Below are 26,682 nucleotides of genomic sequence, written 5' to 3'. Positions count from 1 at the left end.
TCGTGTGTCTGTCTGCGACTGAACATTTTCACTATATGGTGAGATCAATCTATCCTTTTCATAATATTGTTTTGAATGGTAGTTGGACTTGGACACATGGGGCATTCCATTTTGGAAACCATTAGAGAATTCAATATTCTGAGATCTACAGTGTCAAGAGTCCGCTGAGAATACCAAATTTCAGGCATTACCACTCACCACGGATAACGCTGTGGTCAGTGGCCTTCATTTCATAATCAAATGCAGCAGCGTTTGAGCATAGTTGTCACTGCTAACACACAAGCAACACTGCATGCAATAATACAGAAATCACTGTGGGACATACACCGAACATATCTGTTAGGACAGTGCTGTGAAATTTGATGTTAATGGGCTATGACAGCAGACTGATGCGAGTGCCTTTCCTAAAAGCACGCTATTGCCAGCAGTGCTTCTCCTGAGCTTGTGGCCATATCAGTTGGATCATAGACAACTGGAAAACCATGGCCTGGTCCAGATTTCAGTTGGTAACAGCTGACGATATGGTTCAAGTGTGGTGCAGAGCCCACAAGGCCATGGACCCAAGTTGTCAACAAGGCACTGTGCAAGCTGCTGGTGGCTCCACAATGGTGTGGGCTGTGCTTACACTGAATGGACTGGATCCTCTTGTCCAACTGAACTGATCATTGACTGCAAATGGTTATGTTCAACTACTTGGAGACCATTTGCAGCCATTTATGGACTTCAATTTTTATGAATGAAAATGCGTCATGTCACTGGGCCACAATTGTTCATGATTGATTTGAATAACATTCTGGACAATTAAAATGAATGATTTGGTCACCCAGACTGTCCGACATGAACCCCAGTGAACATTCATGGGATATAATCGAGAGGTCAGTTCATGCGCAAAATCCTACAATGACAACACTTTTGCAATTATGGACAGCTGTAGAGGCAGCATGACTAGTTATTTCTGCAGGGGCCTTCCAAAAAATTGTTGAGTCTATGCTACACCGAGCTGCTGCACTGCACAGGGCAAAAGGAGGTCTGACACAATGTTAGGAGATATTCCACGACTTTTGTCACCTCAGTGTAGTGAGCATATGTTATTTTCCATTTCACATCCTCACAAATTTTTACACCTAGGTTACACCAACTGCAAATCACTTATATGAAGTGAACAATTTTATATTCCTGAACATCTGAAGGAAATCCCCAGTTTTTGCACAACTCTTAAATTGTATAAATATTTAACATGATACCTGTGCAGTTTTTTTTATCAGTAGTACATCACTGTAGGTAACTGCATCATCTATGAAAAACCTGAGGTTACCATTAATATTACCTCCTGAGTGATACATACATAACATGAAAAGCATGGGTCACAATACATTTTGCTGGTGGCACACTTGAAGTACTTCTGTTGATGGCTCTCCATCCAAGATGTATCCTCACCACCAAGAAATACTTAGTCCAGTCACAAATTTCGTTTGCTACTCCTTATGGGCTTACATTTGTTAAAATGCTGGTGTGATACTGAGACAGGTGCTTTTTGTAAATCAAAAAATAGGGTATCCACCAAATTGTCTTGTTTCATGGCTATTGGGATGTTGTGTGAAAAGCATGAGGTGAGTTCTACATGTCCTGAGTTCTAGAAATCCACGGTAGTTGGTATGGAGGAGGTCATTCTGTTCAAAGAAGCTAATTAAACATTTTTAAGAGTTTAAGTTAAGTAAATGGATGATAGCCACTTGATCTGTTCTGTTTTAGCAACTGGATTATCTTTGACAGTCCTGTTGTATAAAATGACAATGAAGAATCAAAAAAATTTTGTTCTGCTCAAAAAGAATAATTAGTTTCCCTACTTTAATGTTATATACTGTTTTTCTTTCTATAAATATTAATGTGTGCAATATACTGTTTATTCTATTCCAACAATGGTTATGGAGCCAGGTATGCTAGCAAAAAATAGCAAACTGCATTAGTGTCAATTAGCCAATGTAAAACTCATATAGTGGCAAAGATGAAATATTAGCCAATACCAAAAGAGTATTTTTCTGCTAGGCATTTTGACAACATAAATTTATGCCAAGATGTGTTCATGAGTTTCATGGGAAATATAATGTGTTCTTTTAACAACATGATTTGTGAAATATACAAAGGTAACAGAGAACAGACACAGCATTGAGAAACCGAGTGGAGTGCATCATGCTTACTGGGTTGTACTAAATGAAAATGAATCTAACAGATTCTGATTTGTGTCTATAACTGAGTATGGTGAGACTGAATCTGGTGAAGATGCATCAGTTGCCAAATATATCATGTCAAGGTAAGGTCTAGCAAAAATGCAATGAACAGAAAATGCACAATGTAGTTTGGCAAATCCAAAAACAGTGTAGAAAGATCTTTAAAAATTATTTGCCCCAAATGAAAGCAAATTCTGCAGTGATGCAAATAAGATCGAAATAAAATTTGCTGTAAAGAAGAATTGCAAATCTATGAAACATTACCTAGGACTGATAAACAAAATTGTAGAAGATCTCATGAACATTAGTGATGAAATTGAAGATGGAGATCTAGCAACAATTGTTCTACATGGAATTCCAGATGAATGAGATGCAGTAATTACAGTTTTGAGTGATTTGTCAGATTATGATTAGAAGCACACTACTATTAAAAGACAGCCACTCACTGAAGATACAGATGTCATGAATGTAATGAAGATAAACATTCTGCAATGTCCTTGAAAGCTAATACCAGTAATCAAAGATACAAAAATGCCATTTACACAACAACAGGACAAAGAATAAGAATAAACAAAGAAAGAAGCAACACAATAAGGTAATTTTACTTTTTACAACAGTCACAAAGTCGATCACCTATCCAGAAACTGCCCTGAAATGGAAGAATTTAAATGAGAGCAAAAGAAGTAACAAGGTGGTGTCAGTAAGAGGGCTTCCTGTGACAAAGTTACTTTGATTAGTGACAACTGCACAGTGTATTCCAGGACAACTTATCTCACGTTTCCAAATGGAAAATTATTTCCTAGCTGTTGATAAAAATATTTTATTTGAAAACATAACTTTAGCTGATGGCAGAAAAAGAGAAGCCAAGTGTAAAGGTACAATAAGGGTGAAGATAATTAAAAATTAGAAGATAATTAAAAATTAAGGTTTGACTACAGTATTTGTAGATAAAAATACACTACTTGTTCCTGAGATCGACCATGCAATCTTATCAATGAATCAGCTCACTGAAAATGACAGAAAGGTCATTTCTGATAAGAAAGTTTGCAAAATCTATGATGAATTTGGAAGACTACTCAGTAATACTCAACAGGAAGGTTGTTTTATCATATCCAGTTTTGTTTTAGGAATCCTTGACTGTTCCAGTTTCGAGTTGACTGCAGCTGATTTGACCATCTCATTTTAGGATGCCCAACATTTATTTTTTCTTGAGGTGTATGATTGTACATTAATTTAGGTATTCATTCATCTGACATTCACTTAATGTGTTCACGTCTTTTCCTTCTGTATTCCTCTATTTTCTGACCTGTGCCTATGGTGCCCAGTTCATTCTTAATTCCACTAATCTTTATACACTCTATGAGTTTGTAACCAGCTAGTGGTCTTAGGAGTCTCAAAATGCAAAGCTGTGTGTAGATGATAGAAGATCAATAAGATACTGAGAAATAATAAATTTAACACCAAATTGCTAGACTTGTAGCACGTCAAATTGTACACATCAGTAAGAGTGCAGTCAACAACATGATAAGACAAGAAGCCGCCCTGAGATTAAACTGCAAAAAAGGCAAAATACTGTGATGATGGTGGGTAAATTGACACACAAATCCTTTCCAAAAACTGTATCACACAATTCAAAGGAATAAAAAGCCATATTAGAACTTGTTTGTAGTGATCTCATGGGACCTACTGATGTTCCAAGGTTGGGAGGCAATGGATATTTAATACCATCATGGATGATGCAAGCAGATGCAAAAAACAGTAAATACTTGAATACTTAAAGAGAATCTGCACTGATGATGGCCTAGAATTCTATTCAAGCACATGGTTGCAGTTCTCGGAATATGAAGGTCTTCAGCAGGAAGTAACTATGACTTGTACATGCCAGCAACATGTTGTAGATGAATGCTTGAATAGAACATTAATAGATATGGGTAAGTTCACAGTTGCTAGGGGGCAACTTTCCATGAGTTTTTTAAGCTGAACTGATGTTCACTGTGGCATACATAAGAAATCATATTACAAACAGCCACAACAATGAAAATTAACCTTATGAAGCGCAGACAGGTAGAAAGCCTAGTGTATGACATATACGCATGATAGGATGCAAAGTTTTAATTCACATACCCAAAGATGTCATACAGATTTATTGACAAGGGGAGAAAAATGCTTTATGATTGGATAGTATTTCGATAGCTATAGATACAAAATCTGAATGCCAGAAATGAAACAGGAAGTGGAATCTAGGAAGTATATTCAAAGAATTTTTGAACGACTAACGATCAACTGAAAATAGAGAACAGAATGAGTTTATTAAATTGTATAATGAAGGAGCAAGACCTAATTATAAGATCCAAAACAAATCAATATGCTTGATGTAACATATGGATTTGCCACTGGGTGGGCAGTAGTGGCATACCAGATTACCACAAAGAGGCTGGGTACGGGGCTGGCTTTGCAGATCCATACATAAGCAGGGCTGCTTTAAAACCTTATGAAACTGGAGTATACAAGCTTTGTACACTCTCCAGGACCTGTCATTAGTATTAGTAGTGTCTTACAGGTCCTTGATTTTAAGCCAGTTTACTATCAAACACAAGGCTCCAGAACCTCATTGATGCCATCACAAACAAAACAACATCCATAAACTTATTTCCTTCACTATGCACTCTGCTGCAATTACTCATGAAACAAACAAACTGAAACAAAATCTACATATCTCTTTGAATAGAAGATAGTATTCTCAAAAACAGCTTTATACAGACCTGCAGCCTCATCTTGCTTGCTGACAGTAACATTTTTCATTCCCTCAGATAAACGGTCAACAGATACTGGATTCTGGCAGAAGTTGATAAGGGATTTTATCATATGGCTCATGAAGTCCTTTGTAGGGTCCGGTTTCGTCCGCACATACACAAATTCTTGATTTGCTGGTATAGCAAAAAGTGAATTGGTGCTGGAATTACAATTACCACTTAATAGAGATGTAACGCTGCTGAAAATTCACAATAGATCTTAACATGAGAGATGTTGGCTAATTTAATGCTGTGGACTAATTCTAAGATATGAATAACATCTGCCATTAGTAATGACTCACAAACATAGTCAAACTAAGTTAATTATAGTCAACTACTACCGTCAGGTAACAATAATCTGTAGGTGGTTAACAAAGTTTTCTTTTGATAGAAACTGTATATTTTTCTTTTTGGGAAGAGCTAAAACAAATAAATATTGTACACAACCCTATTCCAACTAGAGAATGGTCATAAAAATTCCATGTTAACAATGAAATAATGTGATAAGATTTTAGGTGAACTTAAAAACAGAACTATTATAAACTGCAAACCTCCTACATCAGATCTTGGACACCAAATATTTCCCACATTTATACATATATCTATGATGCAAAAGCAATCGTCTAGTTTATGAGAGTCTTTGACTTCTAAAATCCAGAGTCTTGATTTCTGCTTTCTCTTTAGAGCACCAGAATGTAAGCACACACCATAGAATTAGAAATACAAGGGTTGTAACTTTAATAGTGGCACCTCTAAGCTGGTCGTAGACTGTGTTCCAGAAATTAACAGCACAGAGACAGAATGACACTTTCTGCAGGACCTGACCATCATTTTGCAGGACAATGCTCAAGCATGTACAGTGCAAGCTGTTACTGATTTGTTTGACTGATGGGGCCGCTTAAGTGCTATACCACCTACTGCACTCCCCTGACTTAAGCCCTTGTGAGTTCAGGTCTATTTCTAAACTGAAGGAAACACTTCATGGCATTTGCTTCAGAACTACTACAAATTCATCAGGCAATACACCGCGCCACTTGAACTGTCAACACAACTGGGACTGCTAAGAGTATCTTACGACTTCCACTTCGCTGGCAATGGGTTATACACAATGCTACGGACTACTTTGAAGGTCAGTAAAACTTTGAAACATGTATCTATTTTGTACGAGCTGTAAATAAATAGTTGCCACTATTAAAGTTACAACCCTCTTATTAACCATTTCTTCCTTCTTATTGTTGAGTTCTGTTAATAACTACCACATATTCTATCAGTTGCACAATGATGTATCAAATGAATGACTCTCCTTTCATTTTTGAAAATTATCTTTGTTCCCTGATGTTGATACTAAAATAAGCATTTTAGTATAATATTATTTTTGGTGATGGGCTTTCTAAAAATGTTTGTCATGTTAGACTGTCTACAGGAGAGGTAGTAAACCTAATGTCTGTGGACACCCATGAGGATCTGTATGGTGTTTGCAATTACACCTAGAAATAACAACACATTGTTCTTAAGCTCGTATTTACTGACAAATTTTTGAACAAATATATTAACATGTTTGATTTCTACTTAGATCAGCTAATTGTTAGTGCTGCTTGTAATGCTCGACGAAGGGAAGTTTTCTAACATTCTAGTCAGTATTTGGAGGGTTTTGTTTGTACACCAGTTCTTCCAATAGCACTCTCCAGATAAAATGTTGGAGTATGAAACAAAAGCTGTGTTGAGTTTTTTGAGTCCTAAGGGTTGCAGCTAACCCTGTGAGATATGGATTCTGAGAGGAAAACTCTCTGTATGATGGAGCCCTGTAATTTTGATAGGCCTGGGACTGGATACAACCTCATAGGTTCACCCCAGTTTGTTGGAATGGACATACACATGGATTTTTTGGAAATCAATAGATTTTCTGCGAGAGGGAAGGGAAGGTCAGTTGGCTGGTTTAAGAGCTTTAAAAGGCAAGATGGTGAGAAAACCAAAATTCATACCTTTTTACCAGTTTTGCAAGTGGGTTGTAATCATGGAGATGTTTGACTGTTTTCTGAAGCACCAGCCAAGGGCTTGTGGTTTAGCAATTTTGTAATTGGCTGATGTAAAGTACAATTAGTATTTCAAGTAAAATAATCCATGATCAATATACAGAAGCATTTCCTTTTTTAACAGCTGCTAACTCATTCTCCTTGTCCCCTTCAACCAGGAATTAGAGTCCAGAGGTTATAGTGGCAGAGCCCGCAAATGGAACCATGTTATCAGTTTAAAAAGTACAGCAAAAGAGTTGTGGACAAATTTTATCCTTGGGCAGTGCTAATGATCACTGCTGCTGAGACCTGGAACCAATGTAAAAAGTGTCATAATGCTGAGATGTTGCAAATAAGGACACATAATGTAATCCATTTGATAATCATGAATACAAACATGAACTTTGACAATGTCAGAATTTAACACATCATCATCTGGAATTAGGTTACGAAATGTGCTAAAGCACTTCAAAAACCTTTGCTTGCTGAAATTAATAGTAGACTGTACTAGACATCACACTCCTTTTAGACATCTGGTGAAAATGTAGTCATTTTATAAATTCAATGTGACTGTGGTGCTAACAAAAGGGGGGAAAATGGCTGTGTATTGTAGTGTCACAAACTCAACTATGACATACTTTTTCCGCAGCAGCCAACCAAATGTACGTACTATGAATTTTAACAAGAGTTATTAAGTTTTAAAATAGTCATATGTTTCTTTTTTAACAACAACAACTCATGTTGTTTCTTTTTCATCACCAGGACAATATATCATTCCTCCAAAGACTGAGCTGTGTTGAGTGACTGCTCACAAGCTACAAATGTGCCAAAGACCATTGCTGTTTGAGGAAGCATGTGAATATTATCTTCAGAAATTGTACTTGTTATAAAAACTTGAATCATTAGTTTCCAGTGATAAGGTTATACATACTTGATTGTTCTTGGAGGTAGAGAAGTTATGCAGTTATTACTGTGATCAAGAAGAGTTACAATCAGACTTACTTGAAGGATAATATAAAGTATATGTTGACCACAACTTGGTGATACTTACATCTGTGCAGTTAGAGGATATCTGAGAGAAACAGACAGATTCACCAACATTACTAAGGATATTTGCAAGTGAGGAAAGAATTTTATTATGGAGGCTTCATAGCAGTTTTTATATATATACATTCTTCACCAATCTGAGGCACATATTTGAATTAACTGACTGTAGCATATGTTGAAGAATATATTGTGTAAATTGAAGGTGGAGAGGCAGGGAGAAAGGAAAAGAAAGGAAAGGAAAGGAAAGGAACTACTGATGTCAGCTACATCGAGACTTTATGCAGAATCAGAAGTGATGAGTTGAAATGTGTGCCGGACCAGGATTCGAACCCGGGATCTCCCACTTTCTAGGCAGTTGTGTTAACCACTGCGTCACCTGGACATGGTGTGTATCTCAATTGCGTAGACTATCCGGGTACGCCTTCCAGCCTTAATTGTGCATCTGCACTGAAGGTGGTGGATTCCTTGTTCATTGATGCAAATCAATTATATGAATGTGTGATGTCTGTTCTTTCAGACATGTCTCCCTTCTCCACCTTCAATTTATTCAACATGTATCACAGCTATGGATTCTGCAAGGTGTCTGTTCCTTTGAACACGACCAAAAGAAAAGACGCCACACATCCATACAATTTAAGAACTTAAGCAATGGCAAAAGAACCTCTCTATCATGTTGGTAAAAGAACACACCTGCAACAACATTTTTTAAAAAATTAATTTAGAAGCAAACTTGGATAGATGCACAGTGACAGTATATATAATAAAATTATTGAGTTTCCTTGAAGGATGGAGATGATTTTTATAAGGGTTACAAAAACACAATAATTAAATAATGTGTACCACCACAGATTGTATCTCTGTGTGATTAAATTCTCTGCCCTGATGAAAGAGAGTTCACGAGTTCACAAGTCTGCACACAAAGTCATTTCTGCTACTCAGAATCTCACATTAAAGGTGACTGGCATCTGTTCATTAAATCATTGTTCCCATTATCATAACAATGTAGTTGTATTTAATGGTGCAGACATGTAACTCTGTGCAATTGCCCTCTAAGCTTTCTTTAAAAATAGTGGACTAGCATTCACTGTCTTTCACATACAAATGTCATTAGTGCCCCTGTAATTAATGGTGAAGTGCTGACAGAAAATTGCCAGTTTTTTGCACGTGATTTCAAACAGAACAGCGATTCAAACAGGTTCAATTGCTTTTGTTTTCATTAAACGATTCTAACTCCTTTTGAACTCTATAATTTCTACATAAAATATTTTTTTGCACCTTCACGATGATCAAAGGAAGGGTTTGTAAACTATTTTGTGAGAGACTTCTGAAATTGGAATTATGAATGTTGGGTCTTGTTTTGTCATTCATATATCATTTCATTATTGTAATAAGTTGTTGTTTCTGAGTCATTATCTAAAATTATAGCGGGCGAAAATTTCTGACCTTGACGTTCAATTAATGAGAATTTTCTCTCAAAAATTTTGATGGCTTCTTTAAGAGACATCCTGACAATGACTTTGATTGAGTTCAAGGTTTCCACTCATAAGTGTAAATGTTTCAAGTAACTGTCATTCAGTGTCCATGTGGGAAAAATGACAAAAGAAGCGGGTCAGTAGGGAGATGCGTAATCCTTTAGGTTGGTGCATAAGTTCATAACATTTTTGTTTTGCATGTTGGTATTCTGGTTGCTATGGGCTCATCTAATCAACTGTCATTTTTCATTTGTAGTTCACTGTTGCTATTTGAGTTTACATATTGTCATTTACAGGTAGTGAGTGGAGCTGTGGATGGTACAAAATGGAGTGCCAAGTGGAGAAATAAGAATATTTCAGACATATTTCTTTGTTTGAGTTCAACAATTGGGTGACAGCAGTAGTGGCAATCAGAAAATTTTGCGCCGCATGTTGGGATAATGCCATTGGAGGGATAATGCCCTTGGACAGAGCACAGCAAGAGAAGGATTTTCATGTTTCAAGAAGGATTGTTTTGACATTAGTGACTGTCCATGTTCAGGAAGAGCATCGGGGCTTGATGAAGATCGTTTGAACGCATTAATCCGCAATGATCCACGTCAGTGTGCTTGAGAACTGCCAAGTGTGATGAACTGTGATCATTCCACCATCATGCGACATTTGCATGCAAAGAGAAAGGTTCAAAAGTCAGGTGTATGGATACCACATGCTCTAAGCCAAAATCATAAAAACCAGTGAGTGGACATATGTGCATCTCTGCTTGCTCATCTTCAATTGACTCATGAACAACACTGACCATTCCTATCCTGTATCATTAAAGGGGATGACAAATTGTGTCTTTATGCTAATATAAAGAAAATAAAGGAATGGTTGAGTCCCAACAAAGTAGCAACTCCCTGTATACAGACCTGCACTTATCCACAAAAGATAATGTTGTGTACCTGGTGGAACAGCGATGCATGGTAAATAATGAACTGTTTCCTGAGTTGTAACCACTGCTGCTGACATTTATTGCCAATGACTGAGATATCTTGCAGACATAGTCCAAGAACAGTGACCAGGAAGACTGCTTGAAGTGATGCTACTCCATGATAATACCAGCCTACATTCTGCTAGACTCACAAAAAGCACTATACTTTCTAGTGAACAACCTCCGAGGGACTTCCTTTCCAGATGAAAATGCATTCTGACCATGGCTCGATGAGTTCTTTGCTTCGAAACATCATGATTTCTACAGATGAAGAATTGAAAAGTTAGACCTGTTTCAACACATGACTATTACATTTTAAAGGTATAGTGTGTTATTCTACAGAACAACCTTTAACAAATAACACAACTTTCCTAACTTCGAAATTGAACACTAGAGTGTACAACCACAAGCAAACCACCTGGTATGAAGCACTTCTTCTCATACGCTATATTTTAAATACATAGCTCAAATAAACATGATGTCACACACCACAACACCATTATGTTACAGATCAAAGCAGATGCCCAGTACCAATCAGTTTCATTTCTCTGTACAAGACAATACATCAATATATGATTTTAAATCAAATATAAACAGGATTTTTGTTCCTGAGCATGTATGACTGAGGACAGGACCTGCACTTCTAGTATGCTTGGGAGGGTGTCATTAGGAATGTGGAGAGTTGGCCACTCCACACTCCCAACCAATTTGTCAGAACTGCTCTTGATGGTGGTCCAAAAGGTGATCCTTCTATTGCACAACTCATAATTATAAATTTTCTTGCTCATAAATGAGCTCAAGCTACTGAAATTTGTCATTATGGATGAAAACATTTGCATGGTGAAAAACATTCTTGAAGATGATTGATGGGTGAATGTATCTGAAGCTCCAGAACAGCCCGGAATATGTTATGGAGGCTGTCAAGGGGTCATCACAAACAACCTAAAGTACCATAAAGTATGGGCCAGACGAGTCTCTCACCTTTTACTGTAGATCAGAAGCTGAGACAACTGGAGATCTGTGAGACACTTACAGCAAGATCTACGAAAGAAGGTGATGCATTTTTGAGTCTGAACATCACCTGCAATAAAACATGGATCCACCACCACAGTCCCAAGTTGAAAAAGTGAGTTTGGAGTGCCAGAGGAAGGAGAAGGCAGCCCCAGTGTCAGTTGACAAGGTTCTTCAACCACTTTCTTCAATGTGTAAGGCATTTTGCTCAATGGTTCTTTGCATGAGTGACGCACAAACAATGTAGCTTACTACAGAGAGATATTGAATGAGATAAAGGCTACATATTGCCCCAAAAAATGAGATCAACAGATTTGAGAGGCCATCCTCCTCCACGATAATGCCAGGCCCCATACTGAATACCTATTGGTCTCAAAACCTAAAGAACTGCACTGGATTCAACTTGATCACTGTCCCTATGGCCTGAACATTTTGCTCTCAATTTTCATTTGTGTTGACCATTTACAGAAGTTTTAGGAGGGCAACATTCTACAGATGTCAACTTTGATTCCATACAGACCTATTGCGCACAGCTAACGAACATTATTATAAGAAAGAATAGAAACACAGTAATCAGTCACAAAGCCACTGGTATTCTTGCACATTCAATCTTGCCATCTTCAGTACAATTGAGCGAGTTACAATCCAAATAACTCCCAGCAGTACTTGTCACCATATGTGTACCAGTAAAGTCATAAGGTGACATGTACTGCTGGAAGTTTGTTGGATTATAACTCACTCAAAGGCAGTGAGGATGGTTGTCTATAGTTGAAATCTGGATTTAAAAAAAGGTATTGAGACTGACTGCTGTGCTCCTATCCTTCCTTATAGTTTGAAGATGACAAGGGTGTGGAGGGACTTACGTGTAACTGGTTCTTGACACAACCAGCTTCAGTCTAATATGCTGGGATTAAAATACCTCCCTTCTCACTGGGAGAATTTACTACTAAAGCAGGAAACTATTTAGAAAAAATACATTACATATGTCTTTTATTTTTCAATAATTTTTTAAATAAAATCCTATTTACATTTGATTTACCCTCACTTTATGAATGTTTTCATTTCAGAATATGTGAAACAGTAGTGCTGTAGTCACTTGGTGTCATATTAATGAGCAGCTGTGATGTGACCTACCTCACATTTGTGATGACACGGCTCTTCCTCAGAATATGGTATATCTGGTCTTCAAGAGCATGTTCCAGCTTCTTTATACTGAGTTTCGCACTCTTGCTTTGTTCTCCAGCTCCTGCACTGGGCCCCATTCCTGCACCAGCTGTTCCATCCACTTTGAAAATAGATGGGCAAGAGTTGAAAAGAAATAACACACGTGGGGAGCAGGGCCGTGCATTGTTAATCCACTCCTTAGGCACACCAGTCACTGATCGTAATATTTCACTCACAGTGCCTTGCATTTTCTGTCTGAGTAAAAAGACATTGTGTAAATTGAACTCCTTGTAAGTCTTACACACAGAAATAAACAATATATGAACTAAATACAAAACCAAATCAGCTGCACAAGAGTTAATATATTCAGACCACAGAATAATTAGTAACCTTTGTAAAACTGTGTAGAAGTAATAAATATCTTCTGAGAATGACAGTTTTACATCCTCCCCATCCCCCTCCAGCCCCTGCTGGAAATTGGTTAGATATTTGTCCCATGTTCCATGGATCATAATTACGACTCCTCTTGTTGCTATGATACGGAACAAATCAGGTTCACAGTCATAGTTCGTCTCCTCAGTGGAAAATATGGCAACATGCTGATTGTTTATAGGATTTCTTAAGTATTTTTCCACATACATACATTGTTTTATACCTAACTATGTTCAATAAATCATTATATCCATCTCCTGTGTGTGTGTGTGTGTGTGTGTGTGTGTGTGTGTGTGTGTCCATGTTGCACACGCAAGTATGCAAGCACATGCTTACGCACACACATGCACCCCCCCCCCCCCCCCACACACACACACACATACACACACACAAACTCTTATATGGAGTAGAAAACCAGAATTATTATGTTTTAAGACAAGGGTGTTGTCTTTATTTACGAGATTTACACCTCCTGAGAGTACATCATATGCCCAATTATCCATGTGGAACTATCTGGCTTACAGATTATTCATGCACTTAAAAAAAAAAAAAAGGAAGAAGAAGCAGCAGCAGCACAAGCATCATGAACGCAGGGACTGACAGTGAAGGTTGCCAGATGCTAGGGGTAGCAGCAGATGCTAAGATAGACCAGCAATGGAAGACAACTGTGTCGAGCCATGCCTGAGCACATGCAGGCATCAGCAGCTGATGCTGCTGCTGCTACCCATCCATTAGACATTGTCTAAACTACACGTTTAAAAAAATATCTCAGTTATTCATATTTTTCGATTATGCATATATCTTCTCTCCCACATTACCCTGCATAATCAGGAGTATACTGTATATCCTGGTCAGTCAATCTGTCTCTTTGCAAATTCAATGAAGTTTTGACTGCATATTTATTTTTATATTATGAAGAACATAGTCAATTAGAACATCTGTATTTAATTATACAATAAATGTTGTAGGAAAGCTCTTGTAGAATGTTAACATTTTTGGATCAAAGAGACCACTCACCAATAAGCAGACACATTCAGTTGTCAATAGGCACACGCAAAAGAAAGAAAACTTGCTAGTTTTCAGGGTTATCCTTAAACGAGCTATAATAAAATAAATACTTCTTCAGGGACCCACATCTACTGAGTATGTGACTGGCGACCACAAGGTCCCAAGCTGAGCCTGGTATGGCTCCCACTTACTTATACCAGGCCCCTGTCTTTTTATCTTTTCTATCTGGACATCCTCAGCCTCCTCTTGTTCTTTCCTGATCCCGATGCCCTTAGGTCTCAAAGGCTAGGGTGTCTTTCATGTTCCTACCTCTACTTCTCAGGCTGGATGGTTAATGACTTGGAAGATGGAAGAGCATAATCTGTAATGCCTCAACAACGGAAAGGGCAGATGAACTATCTTCTCACCAAAATAGAAGTTCTACATGGCAACTACAGCAGAGATGGAGATCACTGGTATCGTGCAGTTGCAAGATAACTAAAATTTCAAAAAGAAGGTAGCATCTGTTCTCCAGTGGAGTGGCTGCAAAAGGCATCCATTCTACACGTCAGGAGTGGCTTCATGCTGGCGGCAGCTTCTAAAATGCTTGGCAACAGGTTTTGTGACAAGCTGGCTGTAAAATCACTGTCAGATCTTTATGGAAATACTGGCCCAAGGATTTGGTACCATGGTTAGGGTGTCCCTCAAAAGCTACACCTGTTGGCAGGGCCCAGTTAACATGGCAAGTATGTGAGGGTTACCGTCACATGGGCAGCGACAGCTAGACAAGAGAGGCCACACATTCTCTCTCATATCACTGAATGTTGTGACAATGACTGGCCAATGCAACAAACTAGCAAGGCACTGGAAAAGAGGCATATCGATATTTGTGCAGTTCGAGAAACAAGGTGGAGTGGGCAAAATTCATATGAGACTGGTTGTGGTTACAAACTGATATACAACGGAACACACAGAACAACCAAGACGTCAGCATTTTCATATCAGCAAAATTCAGTGGTTCTGTTTCTGAGTTGTGGTGTTATGATGATCACCTTATGAAAATTGTCTACATTGCAGACAGATGAAAAGTCCACTTCTTCAGTGCCTATGTCCCAAAACCGGCCTGAATGCAGAAACCGAAGATGTCTTTGGGACAGTACTTTATGAGAAGCTGGCTGAAGTCCTAGCACAAGACTACCTCATCATTGCTGAAGACCTGACTGGACATATCAGGCAAAGGAAAGAAGATGATGATGCCCATGCTGAACATGGATATGGAGAGAAGAATGATGGTGGACAGCAAATCCTTGATTGTCCAGAAACTCATGACCTGGTCACCATGAACACTTGGTTCAAAAAACATGAAACTCACCTAATCAAGTACTACAGTGGATCAAATGCAAGTCAGACTGACTATGTCGGTGTAAGATGTCAGTATCTCAAAGTTGTTCCATATGAAACTGTTGCAATGTAACACTGCCAGTCATCTGTAAGCTTGGAATAAAACCACCAAGATCTGGGTACTCTGCCAGAAATGGACCATTAAGAATCACATGGTGGCACTTCAGGGAGAAAGAGGCTGACATTATGACAGAAATTACAGTGCCACCAATTACCACAGCAGAAGATAGCTGGACTAAATTGAAGATTTCTGTTCATGAAGCTGCATGCTTTATTCTCGAAAAAACAAAACCAGGATGATGAAGGGATCACAAAGACATGTGGCCTTGGAATAATGATGTTAAGGATGCAATACACAAGAAGAAAAAGTTGTACCATGAGTTTCTAGCAGACAAAACGCTATCCTGTTGGAATACTTTCAAATAAACCCATAAAGAGGTGAAGATCACTGCAATCGCAAAAGCAAATGAGTACTCAGATCTCTACACAAAACTAGATACACACGAAGGAGAATGCCACATTTATTTACTTTAGTGGCATCAAAAATGAAACGGGTGAGCTCCTGGTCAACAGGAAGAAAGCAAAGGAATGCTGGCAGGACTACTTTGAGAGAATTTATACCAAGGAATTTCCCCATCCACCAACACCAACCATGTCACCTGTTGAAGGACCAATTAAGGAAATTACCGTAACATTGCTGAAGTTGAGGCTGTTGCAAAGGAGATGAACAGAGGGAAAGCCACTGGCCTCGATAACTTCGCAGGATAGTTATGGTGTTCTTAACAGTCAAATGTGGCACGCTGACTAATGGATCTTTTCAACCATATTGTCAAAGAAGCTAGGATAACAATAGACTGGCTGCAGAGCATCTTCACAAGGAAAGGAAGTCCTGCTGAGTGTTCTAATTACCACCCAATGAGATTACTGAGCCATGCAGTGAAGATCTTTGAACATATTTTTGACAAAAGGACAAATAGCTCAAATCAGTAGGAACCAAGCTGGAATTGTGAAAAATTGTGGCGCAACTGACACAATGCATGCTACATGGGTGCTTATTGAAAAATATCACAAAAAGAACAAGGTATTGCACCTTGTATTTCGAGACCTTGAGAAGGCTTTCGATAAGGTACCACATCATCTAATTTGATTAGCACTTTGAGACCACAGTGTTTCGAAGTACCTTGCTGACTGGGCACGGGTATGTCCAAGTGGCAGCAGTGGCATCAAACAACTTTTGCATCACAGTACGAGTCCACCAAGGCTTGGTCTTATCACCATTCTAGTGATGGATACTGTCACTTCAGACCTACACATGTCACTCCCATGAACACTTCTCTGTGCTGAAGATGTCATGTTAGCTGCAGAGAATAAGTTTTATCTCCAACACCAAACACAAGAGTGGAATGACCAACTCGTGCGATATAGTCTGCAACTCAACACAAAGAAAACTGATTACATGACATCAGATCGATGAGAAATTCGGCACTGATGGAGAAAACCTATCAAGAGAAGAAAAATTTAAGTATCTCGGTTCTACAATCTCCAGCAATGGCCACCTTACAGATGATATCAGCACAAGTTCACCGGCAGTCTGGATAAAGCAGTGAACGACATCAGGCATCACCTGTGATCATTGGGTTAAGGATCGTCTGAAGTCGAAGATCTACTGGACTCTCACCCATCCTGTTGCTCTCAATAGCACCATGTGTTGGTCAGCTGCAAAAGAGGTAGAACGACGATTGGGGGTCATGGAGACTATGATGATCATATGGACAGGTGGCATCACTCAGCTGGATCACTTCCCAAGTGACACTATCAAGGAACATTTTGGGGTTACACCAATCCAGAAGAAGATGTGAGAAAGCAATCAGCAGTTGTTTGGATGTGCTGCATGCAAAGCATGATACCGTTGCAAAGGCAGCATACACAGTGGAAGTCAGGAGTAAGAGACCCGAGGGATGACCTAGACAATGATGGACCAACACTCTGCATAATGACCTGAAGGCTGTAAATTTTCATCCCGATATAGGCCACAATCAAACAAAATGGAGACAGCGAATCCACTCAGCACACCCTATTGCCAGGTGGGACAAATGTTAAAGAAGAAGAAGAAGAAGAAGAAGAGCTAGAACACACACACACACACACACACACACACACACACACACACACAGTGCCCCTACATGTTGCAGCTGAATTAAAGGTGCCAATGCTATTTTTTGGCAGGCTGACTGGTAGTGTGGGTAGGGGGAGACAGAGATGGAGGGGAAGGGGGAATGGGAGCATGAGGGTTAAGGGGAGAGGTGGGAGGAGGGGGAGGGGAATGGGGAGAAGAGGGGGAGGGGAGGAGAGGGGACAGCAAGGGAGAAGAGAGGAAGAGGGAGAACAGGGGAAGAGGGGTGAGGGTGAGGGAGAGGGAAGATGGGGAGGGGAGAGGGGAGGGGACAGGGAAGAGGGAGATGGAGAGGGAGGAGGGGAGAGGGAGAGGGTGTGGGCAGCCAGTGGCTTGGAGAGAAGTAGCTGATTTGCTGACCAGGAATGCAGGAGGGAGGGTGACAGGTATAGGAAATGAAATGTGTGTGTGGCTAGGGCCTCCCTTTGAGTACACCATTACCCTAGTGCAAGTCTTTTTAGTTGGCACCACTTCGGCCACTTGTGTGTCAATGAGGATAAAATGATAATGAAGACAATGCAACACCCAGTCCCCCTGCAGAAAAAAATCTCCAACCCTGCCACACCCACTCCCCTCTGTGGCATTTTGTCGCATGGACCACTTAGCTATGGAGATGTATAGTAGGTGTCTGGGCTGGTAAGATTGTTGTGGGCAGTGGGAAATGGCACACACTGAAGGGTGATGAGGGGAAGTGAAATGGGAGGTGGTGACAGGATGGATGAAGGGGAAGTCACTGGGTGAAGGATGCAGGTTACCTGAGATTGAGGCCAGGAAAGTTACGGGAACAGAGTGTGTGATGTAAAGATAACTCCCAACTTCATAGTTCAGAGAAGCTGGTGGGGGAGAGAAGGATCCATATGGCTCTGGTTGTGAAGGAGACACTGACATTGAGCATGCTGTGCCCAGCTGCATGTTGTGCCCCCAGATGGTCAACTTTGTTCTTGAGAATGGTTTGGCAGTGGCCATTCATCTTGGTGGACAGCTGGTTGTTAGTTGTACTAACATAAAAAGCTGTGCAGTGTTTGCAGCAAAATTGGTATAGGCCATGGTTGCTTTCACAGGTGGCCCAGCCTCTAAAGGGGTCAGATAAGTCTGTGACAGGATCCCCCCCCCCCCCCCCCCCAAAAACACCACCACCACCACCACCACCACCTTCTCTGAGCTACGGAGATGGGAGTTATCCTTACAAGACACATTCCATTCCAGTTATTATTCTGGCCTAAATCTCAGGTAAAGTACTGTCCGCACACCCTCTACTCAACAGTTTACCTTTCTTCCATCCTGTCATCCCCTCCCAACTCACATTACCATGTTTCCTTCAGCATATGCCGCTTCCCACCGGTTGCTACAGTCCTCCCAATCCATATACCTGATACCCCTCCCTCCTGCTTTTCTGACCAGCAAACCAGCCACTACCCTCCGAGCTGCTAGCCACCCACCTCCAGTCCCTCTCCCTGCCTCCCTCTCCCTCGCTACACACCCCACTGACACTACCATCACCCCAACCAGTCTAACTGATAAAAAATAGCTTTGACACTTTTAGTTCATCTAGTGCCGTGTGTGTGTGTGTGTGTGTGTGTGTGTGTGTGTGTGTGTGTGTGTGTGTGTGTGTGTTTTATTCTAGCTCATCAAAGGATAACTCCAAAAGTTAACAAGTTTTCCTTCTTTGGTGTGTGCCTATTGACAACTCAACACTTCTGCTTTAACCATACTACAAAATTTAAATTCTTCCTCACAGTTTTAACAACATGCTCATAAACTACAACAACACTGCCTCTGTGAATACTTCTGTCCTTTTCAAGAAATGCAGTGGTATGACACTATCCAAATTGTGCTCAGAGTGAAGATATTAATTGGAAACTTCATTTTCAATTAAAAAAAAAAAAAAAATTGATGCCGCAAATAGACGTTCACCATTGCACCTTCTCAGACAGTAGCCATGGTGGTCCCAAACTCTGGTATTTTAGAAAGTGACAAGTTAGCAGGATTATTCTTGTAAAATGCTAGCCATCACAACACAGTGATTACACAAGAGTGACCTTTTGTGAGCTGAAAAATGGAGACCACATTCATATCCAAAGGTTGAAAAGTACAATGTCTATATTTCAGCTCGTAAATGAAGCATAGCACAAATTGTATAAGTCATTCTCATTAGGAGAGTCCAAAGCCGTATCAGGTGAGGAATAATTAAAATATAATAAATGTTTAGCAAAGGCAGGGACACACTAACAAGAATACATTTTAAAAATTAAATAGTGATAACCAGATGTGGCATTAAAAATACACTCCTGGAAATGGAAAAAAGAATACATTGACACCGGTGTGTCAGACCCACCATACTTGCTCCGGACACTGCGAGAGGGCTGTACAAGCAATGATCACACGCACGGCACAGCGGACACACCAGGAACCGCGGTGTTGGCCGTCGAATGGCGCTAGCTGCGCAGCATTTGTGCACCGCCGCCGTCAGTGTCAGCCAGTTTGCCGTGGCATACGCAGCTCCATCGCAGTCTTTAACACTGGTAGCATGCCGCGACAGCGTGGACGTGAACCATATGTGCAGTTGACGGACTTTGAGCGAGGGCGTATAGTGGGCATGCGGGAAGCCGGGTGGACGTACCGCCGAATTGCTCAACACGTGGGGCGTGAGGTCTCCACAGTACATCAATGTTGTCGCCAGTGGTCGGCGGAAGGTGCACGTGCCCGTCGACCTGGGACCGGACCGCAGCGACGCACGGATGCACGCCAAGACCGTAGGATCCTATGCAGTGCCGTAGGGGACCGCACCGCCACTTCCCAGCAAATTAGGGACACTGTTGCTCCTGGGGTATCAGCGAGGACCATTCGCAACCGTCTCCATGAAGCTGGGCTACGGTCCCGCACACCGTTAGGCCGTCTTCCGCTCACGCCCTAACATCGTGCAGCCCGCCTCCAGTGGTGTCGCGACAGGCGTGAATGGAGGGACGAATGGAGACGTGTCGTCTTCAGCGATGAGAGTCGCTTCTGCCTTGGTGCCAATGATGGTCGTATGCGTGTTTGGCGCCGTGCAGGTGAGCGCCACAATCAGGACTGCATACGACCGAGGCACACAGGGCCAACACCCGGCATCATGGTGTGGGGAGCGATCTCCTACACTGGCCGTACACCACTGGTGATCGTCGAGGGGACACTGAATAGTGCACGGTACATCCAAACCGTCATCGAACCCATCGTTCTACCATTCCTAGACCGGCAAGGGAACTTGCTGTTCCAACAGGACAATGCACGTCCGCATGTATCCCGTGCCACCCAACGTGCTCTAGAAGGTGTAAGTCAACTACCCTGGCCAGCAAGATCTCCGGATCTGTCCCCCATTGAGCATGTTTGGGACTGGATGAAGCGTCGTCTCACGCAGTCTGCACGTCCAGCACGAACGCTGGTGCAACTGAGGCGCCAGGTGGAAATGGCATGGCAAGCCGTTCCACAGGACTACATCCAGCATCTCTACGATCGTCTCCATGGGAGAATAGCAGCCTGCATTGCTGCGAAAGGTGGATATACACTGTACTAGTGCCGACATTGTGCATGCTCTGTTGCCTGTGTCTATGTGCCTGTGGTTCTGTCAGTGTGATCATGTGATGTATCTGACCCCAGGAATGTGTCAATAAAGTTTCCCCTTCCTGGGACAATGAATTCACGGTGTTCTTATTTCAATTTCCAGGAGTGTAGCTTTAACATTAGATTAAGGAAAAGCTACCACCCAAATTAATGACAGTTTCTATGCTTCTAATATCATGATAGCAATTTTGAGAAATGGTTCAAGTCTGGAATACTTACCTCACAACATCCAAAGCACGAAACAAATGGACATAGCTGATGTCAAATGTGTGAGTTGGGTGATAAACCACAAGAATATGAGACACAGCAAAAAGAAAAAGCAACGCTCTAGCATAATGATATTTCAGTTCAGCCCACACTGAAAGATAACCCTGTTAAAAAAAGAAATAGTTGTTAGGTGCACTTATTACCCAACCATACACACGAAAGAGCTGTGTATTAATTACATACCTTTTGTTCCATATCTCTTGAGAAAGTATCATACATTTTAACCAAAGAATGAACATCAAAGACTCCTCGTAAGTGAAGATATACAACTCTCTGATTCGTGTCATAATAGCCCTCAATATCACACTGTAATATTTTTAAAAAAACATAATGTTCACAGAATATAAATAATAATGATAAAAATAAATACAAAGATTGATAAGTTATTACTGACAGTAAAAAATTGCAGTAACAAAACTATGACATTTACTGTACAGGTGACTTTTTATAGCCTTTCTGAGCAGTATGTGTTTATTAAGAATCTATATTATGAAAAGGACAGATTGCTACTCACCATATAGTGGAGATATTGAGTCACCGATAGGCACAATAAAAATACTGCTAAACACGTACATTTTTGGTCATAAGCCCTTCTTCTAAATACACAGCTTACACACAACATAGATGCAAGCACAACTCACACACATATGACCACTGCCTCTGGCTGCCAAGGCCAGATTGTAAGTAACTGTGCATGATGGGAGAAGCAACATGGGTGCTGAGGGTAAGGAGGAGGCTGAGTTGGGTAGGGGGAAGGATAGCACGGTACCAGTGTGGGATGGTTAAGTGTTGCTTGTGGGGGCATACGGGGATGATGTATGGAGAGGAGAGGTTAGGGCAGCTAGGCGTGGTCAGGACGTTAGATGGCTGCCAGAGAGGGGGCGTGGGGGGGGGGGGGGAGGTGCTGGAAAAGATGACAAATAAAATGACTGTGGACTGCGGGTGCATTGATGGAATAGAATGATTTGTAATGCTGGAATGGGAAAAGGGAAGGGAATGATGGGTGAAGGATAATGACTAACAAAGGATGAGGACAGGGGGCTTACAGCATTGTAGGATATACTGCAGGGAGATTTCCCGCCTGCAAAGTTCAGAAAAGCTGGTGTTGGTATGAAGGATCCAGATGGCACAGGCTGTGAAGCAGTCCATGAAGTGAAGAATGTTGTGTTGGACAGCATGCTCAGAAGCTGGGTTGTCCAGCTGTTTCTTGGGCACAGTTTGTTGCTAATCAGTCATATGGACAGACAGTTTGTGCCTTCTAATGCCCATGTAAAATGCACCACAGTGGTTGCGGCTTAGCTTGTAGACCACATGGCTTTTTTCACAGGTAGCTGTGCCTTTGATTCTTGTAACCAGAATGGAGTGGATGATGGTGGGAGGATGTATGGAACAATTCTTGCATCTAGGTCTATTACAGGCTTATGAGCCTTCAGGCAAAGGTTTGGGAGCACAGTTAACAGGGATGGACGGGGATATTCTTTGGTTTCAGTGGGGACAGAATACCACTGTGAGAGAGGTGGGAAGGGTAGTGGGTGGGACATTCCTCATTTCAGGACATGGTAAGAGGTAGTCAAAACCCTGGCAGAGAATGTGATTCAGTTGCTACTGTCCTCAGTGGTACTGAGTCAAGAGATGGATGCTCTTCTGCAGTTGGACAGTGGGACTTTGGGAGGTGGTGGGGGACTGGAGAGATAAGGCACGGATCTGTTCTGTGCAAGTTTGGTAGGGTAATTTCAGTCTGTGGAGGCTTCAGTGACACCAGTGAGACTCTTGGTACACTTTGAGAGGGACTGTTCATCACTACAGTTGCAATGGCCACTTGTGGCCAGGCTGTATGGATAGGACTTCTTGGTATGAAATAGGTCAAGGCAGTTGAAATGGAGGTGTTGTTGGTAATTGATAGGTTTGATATGGATTGAGGTACTGATGTGGAGGTGGAGGTCAACAACTAGGAAGGTGGTCTGTTGGGTTGAGGGGACCAGCTGAAGCAAAAGCAGGAGAAGGTGCTAAAAGTTTTGGAGGATTAAAACACAGTCGAGAACCTTTCCTCCAAAAGCTGTAGTCTCACTGAGGTATCAATTCTTTACAAGGGCCCTACCTTTTGCCGCACTCCCAAATTCAATTGTGCTGGACTTGTTAACGACCTTCTCTCAGTCATTGCTGTGAAAACACTTTTTCGCCATCAATCCTACAATCAGTTTCAACCCAAAACCAATGTTGACTCTGCCTGACTTAGTTCACTCCTCTGTCCAACCATGATCTGCCTCCACCCTAAAATCTCCCGCTGTTAACTTCCCAGTATTTCTTAACCATGAACCTTGCCTCACCATCATTCCCCAAATCCCTCATCATGAAAACTAAAATTACATCCACAGGAAGAACCACGGTTCACCACTTAAAACTGATCCTGACCTTAAAATTCTACTTGCTGGCAAAGGTTCTACCACTATGGTTCTGAACCACAAGTATTACCTGGCAGAAGGACTACACCAGCTGTCAGATTTGTCCTGCAACACAGTATCCCTATTCCAGAAATCCAGCAGGATCTCCACTCTCTTCAAATCCTTAGGCCTATCCAAGAATCTCTCCCCAGAGTATACCTCTCTCCTCACCTCTACCACTCCCCACACTCCTACATGCATCCTAATGTTCATAAATCCAACCACCAGGTCATCCACAGTGGCCAGTTTCTGAGCCCCCACTGAGAGTGTCTCTGCCCTCGTAGACCAACACCTTCAGCCTATTACACGCAACCTACCCTGCTATATAAAAGATACCAGCTGTTTCCTCCACCAACTCTTCAATGTTCCTCGTCCTTTATCACACAGTGCCCTGCTCATCACTAATGACTCCACCCCCCTTTACACTGGCCTTGTCGCTACTGAACACTACCTGGACAACCCAGCTGCTGAGCTTGCCGTCCAACACAATATTCTTCACTTCAAGGACTGCTTCACAGCCTGTGCCACCAGGATCCTTCCTACCAACACCAGATTTTCTGAACTTTGCAGGCAGGAAATCTCCCTGAAGTATATCCTACATTCCTGTAAGCCCCATGGCCTCAACCTTTGTTAGTCACTGTCCTTCACTCACCACTCCCTTCCCTTTTCCCATTCCAGCACTACACATCCTTCTATTCCACCACTGCACCCCCCCCCCCCCCAACACACACACACACACACACATACACACACAAAATAGAAACATTCCACATGGGAAAAATATATTAAAAAAAGGTGCTGTGACTTACCAAACTGGAAAGCACTGGTAGATAGACACAATAATAAACACACAAACACACACAAAAATATCAAGCTTTCGCAACCCACAGTTGCTTCATCAGGAAAGAGGGAAGGAGAGGGAAAGACGAAAGGATGTGGGTTTTAAGAAAGAGGGTAAGGAGTCATTCCAATCCCGGGAGCGGAAAGACTTACGTTAGGGGGAAAAAGGGACAGGTATACACTCGCGTACACATACACATATCTATCCGCACATATACAGACACAAGCCGACATGTAAAGGCAAAGAGTTTGGGCAGAGATGTCAGTCAAGGCGGAAGTACAGAGGCAAAGATGTTGTTGAGTGACAAGTGATGTACGAGGGGTGGCAACTTGAAATTAGCGGAATGGATGAAATAATTGGTGGCAAAGAAGTGTTTCCACTGAAGGGATCAGGAGAACGAGAGTAGGTCTTTGACAAGTCAAACATGGTTAAATGTGAGTGTAGGGCTGAAAGTGAGGCCTTGGGATAGGACTGAAATTCTGTGGGGCAGAAGATTTAGGTGGAAATCTTAACAACAGTGTTCCAGGATTGTTTCAGCTCTGGATGCGGTGGAGTGTTAGTAGGAAGTTTTGGAGGATGTGGCACATCAAAAAGTCAGCCAGGTAGTGTCTTGGTGTTATGAGGGATTGACAATGAGGAACACTGGGGGTAGGAGAGGGGTTGGATAGCAATGGTCTGAGACCACAGTAGGATGTCAGCAGGTTGGATAACTTTTGGAGGTGGTGTCTTGAATGCTCTTCCATGTGCTGGAGAGCAAGGGATTCTATTTCAGAGATGTGACGTATGTAGTAGGTATTGCACAGTAGCAATATCTTGTGGTGGGAGCGGAGGTGTTTCTGGGATGCCTGTGACATGGAGATGTGATTTTGCAGTACCAGCTTTGTGAGAGGCAGGGACTGACAGAATCTGAAAAGGTGAGGGTCATTGTGAAAGGAGGGGTGGGATCCAGAGGAATTTTTGTTGTTAGGAAGGAACAGGAAATATGCACTAATACATGAAAATAGGCAAAAATATGTGCAAACAAATATGTAAAAAAATGTACAAAAACGTGGGAAAAAAGGACAGAATGGATGAGATATGGGAATACGCATGCGTTGGGATATGGGAAGAGAGGGAGGGGGGGGGGGGAAAGAGGTGATTGGTTAGATAAGAAGTCTGGGGCAAATATGAGGACTATTCATAGAAAGTAGGGAACGTTTTGGCATAAAAAAAAGCTAAGTACAAGAAATACATTTTATTATATACATCTGAAAGAGTGTTGACATACTACTTTTCCACATAGTCACCAAACACATTGAGGCACTTATCATAGTGGTGGACAAGATTTGAAATACCTTCGTCATAAAATTCTGCCACCTGAGATTTCAGCCAGTGAGTCACGCCCACCTGGAGTTCCATGTCATCATCAAAGTGCTGCATTGCAAGCCAGTTCTTCATCTTGGGAAACAAGTGGAAGTCACTTGGTACAAGATCGGGGCTGTAGGGCTAATGAGGGAAAATTTCCCATTTGAATGAATTAAGGGGTTCTTTAGTGCGGTTTGCCATGTGAGGTTGGGCATTGTCGAGCAAAAACAAAATTTTGGACATCAACTTTCCTTGGCACTTATTTTGAACTGCTCTTCTAAGGCTGTGCAAAGTTTGACAGTACTGGGCAGAATTTATGGTTGCTCCATGTTCAAGATAATAAATAAGAAGCACACCTTGCCTATCCCAATACAGTGTTGCTATCAACTTCTTGATGACAAGGTTTGCAAACATTTTCTTGGTTTTTGAGGGGAACTTGTGTGCCCCCACACCACGGACTTAATTTTGTCTCGCAATCGACATGTTTCACCCAAGTCTCGTCA

The 26,682-nt window shown here is 41.4% G+C and overlaps 1 protein-coding gene across 3 annotated transcripts in view; it reads right to left on the bottom strand.

Annotated features, from left to right (window-relative positions):
- Positions 1–26,682, bottom strand: part of LOC124595422 (protein SMG8) — a 94,308-nt gene that overhangs the window by 54,744 nt on the left and 12,882 nt on the right. For 2 of the 3 annotated variants that reach the window (XM_047134154.1, XM_047134155.1), the window contains exons 3-6: positions 21,737–21,859; positions 21,506–21,657; positions 12,667–12,951; positions 4,991–5,181 (exon numbers count right to left, since the gene is read on the bottom strand). In XM_047134154.1, coding sequence (XP_046990110.1) covers positions 4,991–5,181; positions 12,667–12,951; positions 21,506–21,657; positions 21,737–21,859 — 751 coding nt within the window. Of the gene's footprint in view, positions 1–4,990; positions 5,182–12,666; positions 12,952–21,505; positions 21,660–21,736; positions 21,860–26,682 lie in introns of all 3 variants that reach the window. The other variant, XM_047134156.1, reaches the window with a different exon arrangement.

Source organism: Schistocerca americana, chromosome 2 (genome assembly GCF_021461395.2).
Source record: "Schistocerca americana isolate TAMUIC-IGC-003095 chromosome 2, iqSchAmer2.1, whole genome shotgun sequence".
NCBI lineage: Eukaryota > Metazoa > Arthropoda > Insecta > Orthoptera > Acrididae > Schistocerca > Schistocerca americana.
Note: the sequence above shows the minus strand (reverse complement) of the source record. Positions and strands in the feature narration are given on the sequence as shown.